Here is a 9,044-nt window from a genome sequence, read left to right as displayed (position 1 = left end):
CGGGGGGATAGGGAGAGGGTGGCAGGGATGAGGGAGGTTTGTGTAGCACTGTGAAGGGGTTGGAGAATGAGGATTGTAAAAGGGAGGTATTGCCTGACTGGGAGCCATTGGGGTGGTGGGGGCCTGTTGCCCCACCCCTAGGGGAGTGGGAGCGGGGGTTCCTTGTGGAAGTTTCACCCCACAGCTGAGATTTTATGGCCAGGCTGTGAGGGGCTTGGCTGGCAAGCCGTTCCAGACCAGCAAATCTCAACCTGCTGAGCCTGGGAGAGGGGGATTGGGCTTTGTTGAGGGTGGATGAGAGGCAGTGGCTGGTAATTGAGGGCGGTGGGGGGGTGGGAGCACAGTTGATATTTGAGTTTGTCTCTCTCTCTCAAATGTGCACCTTCCTCCTCTGGGACTTACCTGTGGTTAAGGAGGTTTTCTGCAAAATGCAAATTGCAGTGTGAGAGGGAGGGAGACGGAGGGTGGAGGGGGGAAGGGAGGTTATGTGACCTGTGAGGAAGAGAACTTTCTGGTTTTAACCAGTCCTCACCACACCTCTTTTTTTTTGCTCAGAGAACCAGTTACTTTACTTCATAATTAATGATTGCCTGTGTAAAGTTGTGGGTAAGGGAGACTAGGATTGAACTCTCTCTCTCTCTCTCCTGCTGTTTCCAGAAGCTGTTGCGTTTTTGGGGACCCCCCCCCGCCTCCAGTAATGTGGAGGCTATTTTGTTTGTTTTTTATATTTATACCCTGCCCTGTCCTCTCGTGGATTTTGTTTTCCAATAGGCTGACTCTGATAGAGAACAAGAGGAAACAGTTCTGGCAGCTGTGGGATCGGTCTGTGCACTGTGACACCCAGCCCCCTCTTTTTATTTTTCCCCCAGAGGGTTTCGTACCCCCACCCCGGGCTATCCCCTCGCCTCCTGCCTGTGACCCCGCTGCAATAGGAGCACAGAGGACCCCCCCCAGCTGTTGTGTAGAGGCCATTCCTCCCCCCACCCACCTGTACTGGTGCTCTCCTGATTTACCATTTCTGCGCAAAAGGACGATTGAAGTGGTTTTTTAATAAAATTTTTTTTCTTTTTAAGAAAGCTTTGAGGGAGGCCCACCCCATGCCAGTACTGTAACCATTCTAGGACAGGAAGAGGCCATTTGGCCTATAGAGTCTGACCTCTCCCCATGGGATCTGCTACATATACTGCAGACAGACTTGGCTCCATGCTCGCTCGAAGATTACAGAATTGTGGGATTGAGAAATGGTGTGTGTGCGCATGTGTGTGTCTCTGTGATGCCAAACAGCTCTGATAGCATGGCAGAGAACTCCGAGGGGCTGAATGGCCTCCTGTTCCCACGAAACATGGCCGTACATGTGTGGGAGGAGAGAGTTGGGTTTGGGCTTGGGAATGGGAGTTCCTCTGTTTTGTTTGCTGTTGCTTCTCTGATATAACACCCCCCCCTCCCACTTCTCTCTCTCTCTTCCAGCCGCGCTTCAAGCCACCCGTGCGCTCATGGTGGTGGGTATCGTTGTTGGGGTCCTGGCTGTGGGCATCAGCTCAGTGGGTATGAAGTGTACCAAGTGTGGCGGTGATGACAAGGTGAAGAAATCTCGGATTGCGATGGGAGGTGGCATCACTTTTATCCTGGCAGGTGAGCCGGCTGGTATAACTCCCGTTTCCATCCTCGTGCCCATGTGCCATGGCAGCTTGCTGTCGGACACCCCCATGTGGCGGGGGGAGTACGGACACAGGAGCCAGGCTGTTCAGCCCCCTCAGACCTGCTGTCCCTTGGCCATGCATGAGGTTTTGACCCCCTCAATGCCACTTCCACCCCCCTCCCCCTCCCGTCCCCAACAACACCCCGTCGTTTCTTCAATATTTGGAATCCATCAATTATCCCCGTCTGGCATCTACTTAATGACTGACCTTCCGCAGCCCTCTGGAGAAAGGTGGGGGGTGCAGAATTCCAAAGATGTACGCTTTGAGTGAAGCTGCCCCTCTCTCTCCCGGTCCTGGGTACACCCCTCACTCACCAGGGAGCTTTGTCCTTTCCATGTCTACCTGGTCGATCCACCAGGAGAGGGATTCACACCTCCTCTGTCACCTCCTCTAGCCTCTTGACCAACCCCTCTCTTTCCCCCCCCGCCCCCCCACAATCCCCATCGGTCTACCATTGGTGGTCATGGCTTTAACTGCCTGGTCCCCAGCCTCTGGAATTCCATCCCTAAACCTTTTTCTGTTTTCCTTTGTCTCTCTCTGTCTCTAGTTTTTTTTTGTTTTAAAACGCTTTCCCTTCTGGATTTCTCGACCCTGCCCCAGGTGCCCGTCCCACAGAGGGTTCAATGCCACTCCATTCCATCAGGTTGTCAGAGTTTCATGCTTTGGGTAGCCTGAGGTTGTTTTGAATGCGGGGAAGGGTTCTCTCCGTCTCGGCTCTGATCCCTGTTGATGTGCTACTTGCCAGCTAACTGTCCATCTGTCTCCTTCCCTCCCCCTAGGACTCTGTGCTCTTATTGGTGCGTCTTGGTACGGCAACCAGATAGTTCGAGATTTCTACAACCCACTGACTCCAGTCAACACCAAGTAATTACTCTCTCACGCACTGTCTCTCTCGCGTGTTCTGTGTGTGTGTGTGTGTGTGTGTGTGTGTGTATGTCTGTGTGAAATCTAACTTCCCCCCCCCACCTCTGCTTGCAGGTACGAGTTTGGATCTGCGATCTTCATCAACTGGGCTGGAGCCGCCCTTATTCTGATCGGTGGTGGCATGCTGAGTTGCTCGTGCCCGAAGAAGAACAGTTACCCCCGATCCTACCCCAAATCCAAGGCCCGCTCCAACCCCAGCAGCAGCAACAAGGAATTTGTATGAACCTTTTAGCTGCTCGATTTGTAGCCCTGGGGAGAAAGGAACTACACTTGCACCCGGTCGGAGATGTTTGTTACAACTTGGAAACCCTTCTCGAAGGAGCATAGCTAACCACTGGTCAACTTTTTTGAAGGGGAGAGAAATTGCATTTGTGTAACGCCATGTAAATTTCTGCTTAGGACTGTATTTTTTTTAAATTAATCTCACGATAAGCCTGTAGAATTGTGATTTTTGTGTTTAGTGTTTTTAGGAACCTTTTTCTTACAAAACCTTACAAAAATAAGGGGCTGGGTTGGGATGGGGCAAGGCTGACTTATTGTCACCCATCAGTAAATTTGAGGAGTGAGTTTTATTTTGAAATGTGGAACTGAACACGAGGTGGCTTGAGTGGAATTCCCTTTCCTCGCATTCTAATTTAAACGTGTGTCCGACTATTTCAGTCTGCCTCGTGTCCTGGGCCCTTTGAGATTATGGGATGTTAGATGGGTGGGGGGGAGGAATTGAAATGCTCAGCCTGGAGCCATGGAGGTCCATTGAGTGTGTGATGTTCTAAAAGCAGTCTGATTCTGTGTTTTTTTTTCTAAATCAACAGTTCTGAGATAGATCGCTTAGTTTTTTAATCGTGATATAAACCTCTCCAGTTCCCTATGAGCATCAGCTTTTGAAGAGGTTTGAAGTCTTTGCTGCTGTGCAGAACTCAATGGGCCACATGGCCTTCTTCCACACTGTAGGGATTCTATGAAGAATTTTTTCCTTTATTTTTAAACGCACCCTTGTCAGCAGGACCCTGTTTTCCCCCTTCCAGCAGTGCCTGAATCAACCTCTCTCGTTCTCTCTCCTCGTCCCACTTCAAACGGCCTACCTGCCACTCAGAATCTTAGCTCCATTCCCTCACCATTTTCAAGTTTCTATCTTTAACTGGGGTAGAGGAGTTGACCAGGAAGAGGATGATCCCAGAGCGAAGAGTAGTTATCTCAGGAACCTGTCACAAATTTCCAAGCTAAATCAATGCTTTTTTTTTAAAAAAGAAACTGCTCTTGATCACAAACCAGGAGTTGGGGGTTTATTAAGAGTTTAAGAATTTTTTAAGAAATGGATTGTAGCTGTACATTTTTGTTATAAATAAATATTTTAATTGTGTCTCTCCGCGTGTGTGTGTCTCATCAGGAATACCTCTCAGTTTGGAGGTCAGGGGTTGTACTTGTTCCTGTGGGTGCTGACCCCTGGAGTTATCAGCCTCGCGTCTTCCTTGCTGTGCAATCTTCCCTGTGCTGGCTGAGGAATTTGGAATGGGAGTAGGCCATTCAGCCCTTTAGAGCCTATCCTGGCCAATTTTGAAACTTCCAATGTATTGATCTTGGCCTTTTTAAGATGCCCTGCTATAGGGGCTGAGCTCCCACACCTGTCTGAGGGAGCATGTTCCAACAGTTGGCTGAAAGATTTATTTCTGAATTTTTTCAGAGAATGTGGGATTTGCTGGGCAACCTGTTGCCCATTGAGACAGAGACAGAGACTCCAAGGGTATGTGTCTCACTGTGTCATTTCACAGTCAAAAATAAAGAACTGCAGGGTTCTGGAAATCCAAAACAAAAACTGAAATTTTTCCGAGAACACCAGCAGGTCTGGAACTATTGAAAGAGAGAAGGCGGAGTTGAATGTTTTGAATCCAGCAACCCCAAATTCATAACAGAAATAACCACGTTGGCTATGAGTCTGGGGTCCTTTTTTAGAACGTAGAACATTACAGCGCAGTACAGGCCCTTCGGCCCTCGATGTTGCGCCAACCTGTGAAACCAATCTGAAGCCCATCTAACCTACACTATTCCATTATCATCCATATGTTTATCCAATGACCATTTAAATGCCCCTAAAGTTGGCGAGTCTACTACTTTTGCAGGCAGGGCATTCCACGCCCTTACTACTCTCTGAGTAAAGAACCTACCTCTGACATCTGTCCTATATCTATCACCCCTCAATTTAAAGCTATGTCCCCTCGTGCTAGCCATCACCATCCGAGGAAAAAGGCTCCCACTGTCCACCCTATCTAATCCTCTGATCATCTTGTATGTCTCTATCAAGTCACCTCTTAACCTTCTTCTCTCTAACGAAAACAGCCTCAAGTCCCTCAGCCTTTCCTCATAAGACCTTCCCTCCATACAAGGCAACATCCTGGTAAATCTCCTCTGCACCCTTTCCAATGCTTCCACATCCTTCCTATAATGTGGTGACCAGAACTGTACGCAATACTCCAAGTGCAGCCGCACCAGAGTTTTGTACAGCTGCAACATGACCTCATGGCTCCGAAACTCAATCCCTCTACCAATAAAACCTAACACACCGTACGCCTTCTTAACAACGCTATCAACCTGGGTGGCAACTTTCAGGGATCTATGTACATGGACACCGAGATCTTTCTGCTCATCCACACGACCAAGAATCTTACCATTAGCCCATTAGTACTCTGTGTTCCTGTTACTCCTTCCAAAGTGAGTCACCTCACACTTTTCCACATTAAACTCCATTTGCCAGCTCTCAGCCCAGCTCTGCAGCTTGTCTATGTCCCTCTGTAACCTGCAACATCCTTCCGCACTATCCACAACTCCACCGACTTTGGTGTCATCCGCAAATTTACTAACCCATCTTTCTACGCCCTCATCCAGGTCATTTATAAAAATGACAAACAGCAGTGGCCCCAAAACAGATCCTTGAGGTACACCAGTAGTAACTGAACTCCAGGATGAACATTTCCCATCAACCACCACCCTCTGTCTCCTTACAGCTAGCCAATTTCTGATCCAAACTGCTAAATCACCCTCAATCCCATGCCTCCGTATTTTCTGCAATAGCCTACCATGGGGAACCTTATCAAACGCTTTACTGAAATCCAAATACACCACATCAACCGCTTTACCCTCATCCACCTGTTTGGTCACCTCAAAGAACTCAATAAGGTTTGTGAGGCACGACCTACCCTTCACAAAACCGTGTTGACTATCCCTAATCAAATTATTCCTTTCTAGATGATTATAAATCCTATCTCTTATAATCCTTTCCAACACTTTACCCACAACCGAAGTAAGGCTCACTGGTCTATAATTACCAGGGTTGTGTCGACTCCCCTTCTTGAACAAGGGGACAACATTTGCTAGTCTCCAGTCTTCTGGCACTATTCCTGTAGAAAATGATGACATAAAGATCAAAGCCAAAGGCTCTGCAATCTCCTCTCTAGCTTCCCAGAGAATCCTAGGATAAATCCCATCCGGCCCAGGGGACTTATCTATTTTCACACCTTCCAGAATTGCTAACACCTCCTCCTTATGAACCTCAATCCCGTCTAGTCTAATAGACTGTATCTCAGTATTCTCCTCGACTACATTGTCTTTTTCCTGTGTGAATACTGACGAAAAATATTCATTTAGCACCTCTCCTATCTCTTCGGACTCCACGCACAACTTCCCACTACTGTCCTTGACCGGCCCTAATCTTACTCTAGTCATTCTTTTATTCCTGACATACCTATAGAAAGCTTTAGGGTTTTCCTTGATCCTACCTGCTAAAGACTTCTCATGTCCCCTCCTGGCTCTTCTTAGCTCTCTCTTTAGGTCCTTCCTGGCTAACTTGTAACTCAAGCGCCCTAACTGAGCCTTCACGCCTCATCTCTACATAAGCCTCCTTCTTCCTCTTGACAAGGGATTCAACTTCTTTAGTAAACCACGGTTCCCTCGCTCGACCACTTCCTCCCTGCCTGACAGGTACATACTTCTCAAGGACACGCAGTAGCTGTTCCTTGAACAAGCTCCACATTTCAATTGTGCCCAGCCCCTGCAGTTTCCTTCTCCATCCAATGCATCCTAAATCTTGCCTCATCGCCTCATAATTGCCTTTCCCCCAGCTATAACTCTTGCCCTGCGGTATATACCGATCCCTTTCCATCGCTAAAGTAAACGTAACCGAATTGTGGTTTAGACCAGACTGGCTAATGAGGGACAGATGTTTGCCCTGAAATGGGGAGTGTTGATCTGCTGGGGGTGGGCCGTGAGGTTTACAGTATTTTGATGATAGGTTTTTGTGGTCGCTGTCACTGAGAGTTCTTTAAATTCTAGAAGAGAGAGAGAGAGAGAGAGAGAGAGAGAGAGAGAGAGAGAGAGATGGAATTGGAAACGAATATCCTGTTGAGCTTCCGAACCTGAGGGAGAACACAGGTGACCGACAGAAATTCAAATCCCACCTCAAGCTGCTGGTGGAACCTGAGTGCGTGAAACCATGTCTTTTTAATAATTAGCTAAAATTAGGGGAGTAAAAAGTCACAAATCTCTCCAATATCATTTGGAAACCCCCTTCCCCCCCGCCTCCAAACTGTCCTTCAGGAAGGGAAATCTGCCATTCTTACCCAGTCTGGTCTGCATGTAACTCCAGGCCCTGCCGTGAAAGTTTGGAGTGCTACCACACTGCCTCCTCATGGGCAATTAGGGATGTGCAGCTTTCTGCCCATTTCAAATGAGGAGTCTTGCAATTTAATGGCACCTCTTCCCAACCTCCTGCCTCGCAGCCAATCGAGGGCTGTTTTCCAAGTGTGGTCACTGCTGGAATGTTGGTGCTGTGCCAACAATTGTGTACACAGCAAGATCCCGCAAACATTTTATTTTCCTCAGTCATAGGATGTGGGCGTCACTGGCCAGGCAGCATTTATTGCTCATCCCCTAATTGCCCAGAGGGCAGTTCAGAGTCAACCACATTGCTGTGGGTCTGGAGTCACATGTAGGCCAGACCAGGTAAGGATGGCAGTTTCCTTCCCTAAAGGGCATTAGTGAACCAGATGGGTTTTTCCGACAATGGATTCACGGTCATCATTAGATTCCTAATTCCACGTTCGAACCCGGGTCCCCAGAACATTATCCGGGTCTCTCGATTAACAGTCCAGCGATAATACCACTAGGCCATCACCTCCCCAGGCTGGACATCTGGATCATCGTTTTTTTTTCCGAATGATAAATAATGTTCCCCCACCAAAGACACTGGGGAGACCTCTTTCCCATTCAGAGATAGTAGGAACTGCCAATGCTGGAGAATCTGAGATAACCAGGTGTAGAGCTGGATGAACACAGCAGGCCAAGCAGCATCAGAGGAGCAGGAAGGCTGACGTTTCGGGCCTAGACCCTTCATCAGAAAGCCTCTTTCCCATATCCTGTTTGAAATGGGATCTTTCTCGTGTGAGAGAGGCCACTTCACCTTCATGTTTGCCCCCCTCTGGCAATGCAGCCTGGGAGCAAGGACAGAAAGTGATAGAGAGAGAGAGAGATGCACAGATAGAGAGGGGCACACACTGATAGAGACAGTCACACAGAGAGAAACACACATGGATAGAGAAATTTTATTTCAAGGGGATTGGAGTATGAGTCGGGAAGTCTTATTGCAACTGCACAAGGAACCAGTGAGACCATGTTTGGAGTACTGTGGGCGGTTTATGTCCCTCTCTTTAGGGACAGGTGGCTTAGAGATTGGTGGAGTTGTGGACAGTGCAGAAGGTTGATACAGTGGGATATAGATCAGTTGCAGATATGGAAGATCAAATATGAATGGCAGGACCCTGAACAGCATCGATGTACAGAGGGACCTCTGGGGACGGGCTAGCTTTATTCCTCCTTAACCTTAACGAATCCCACCATAACGAATTTCGAGCGCGACATGACGCTGAACTCTTCTTCCGCCGTCTTCGCCTCCAGGCCCATTTCTTTGGACAAGAGTCCTCTCCCACAGACCCCTTCGCCCAGTTCCAACACTCTCCCTCCATCTGGACCCCTCCCTCCGGCCTTTCACCTGGACTCGATGTGACATTAGTTGCCTCAATTTCGCTGCCCCTCTCACAAAATCCAACCTATCTCCCTCTGAACTGACTGTGCTCCGTGCACTCAGATCTAACCCTGACTTTGTCATCAAGCCTGCCGATAAGGATGGTGCTGTTGTAGTCTGGCGTACTGACACCTCTACCTTGCAGAGGCTGAGCGCCAGCTCTCAGATACCTCCTCCTACCTTCCCCTGGACCATGACCCCACCATGGCACATCAGGCCATTGTATCCACTATGGTTACAGATCTCATTTCATCTGGTGATCTCCCCCCATCCGCTTCCAAGCTAATAGTCCCCCAACCCCGCACAGCTCGTTTCTACCTCCTGCCAAAAATCCACAAACAGGACTGTCC

At 48.5% G+C, this 9,044-nt stretch overlaps 1 protein-coding gene across 1 annotated transcript in view; it reads left to right on the top strand.

Annotated features, from left to right (window-relative positions):
* Positions 1-3,984, top strand: part of LOC125487832 (claudin-7-like) — a 7,536-nt gene extending 3,552 nt beyond the window's left edge. Inside the window, exons 2-4 of the mRNA XM_048620235.1 lie at positions 1,468-1,632; positions 2,480-2,564; positions 2,679-3,984. Of these exons, the coding sequence (XP_048476192.1) occupies positions 1,468-1,632; positions 2,480-2,564; positions 2,679-2,847 (419 nt within the window). The 3' untranslated portion in view covers positions 2,848-3,984. The remainder of the gene's footprint in view (positions 1-1,467; positions 1,633-2,479; positions 2,565-2,678) is intronic.
* Positions 3,985-9,044: the final 5,060 nt, after the last annotated feature.

The sequence above is a fragment of the Rhincodon typus genome, chromosome 45 (genome assembly GCF_021869965.1).
Source record: "Rhincodon typus isolate 14 chromosome 45, sRhiTyp1.1, whole genome shotgun sequence".
In the NCBI taxonomy this organism is placed as follows: Eukaryota; Metazoa; Chordata; class Chondrichthyes; order Orectolobiformes; family Rhincodontidae; genus Rhincodon; species Rhincodon typus.
Note: the sequence above shows the minus strand (reverse complement) of the source record. Positions and strands in the feature narration are given on the sequence as shown.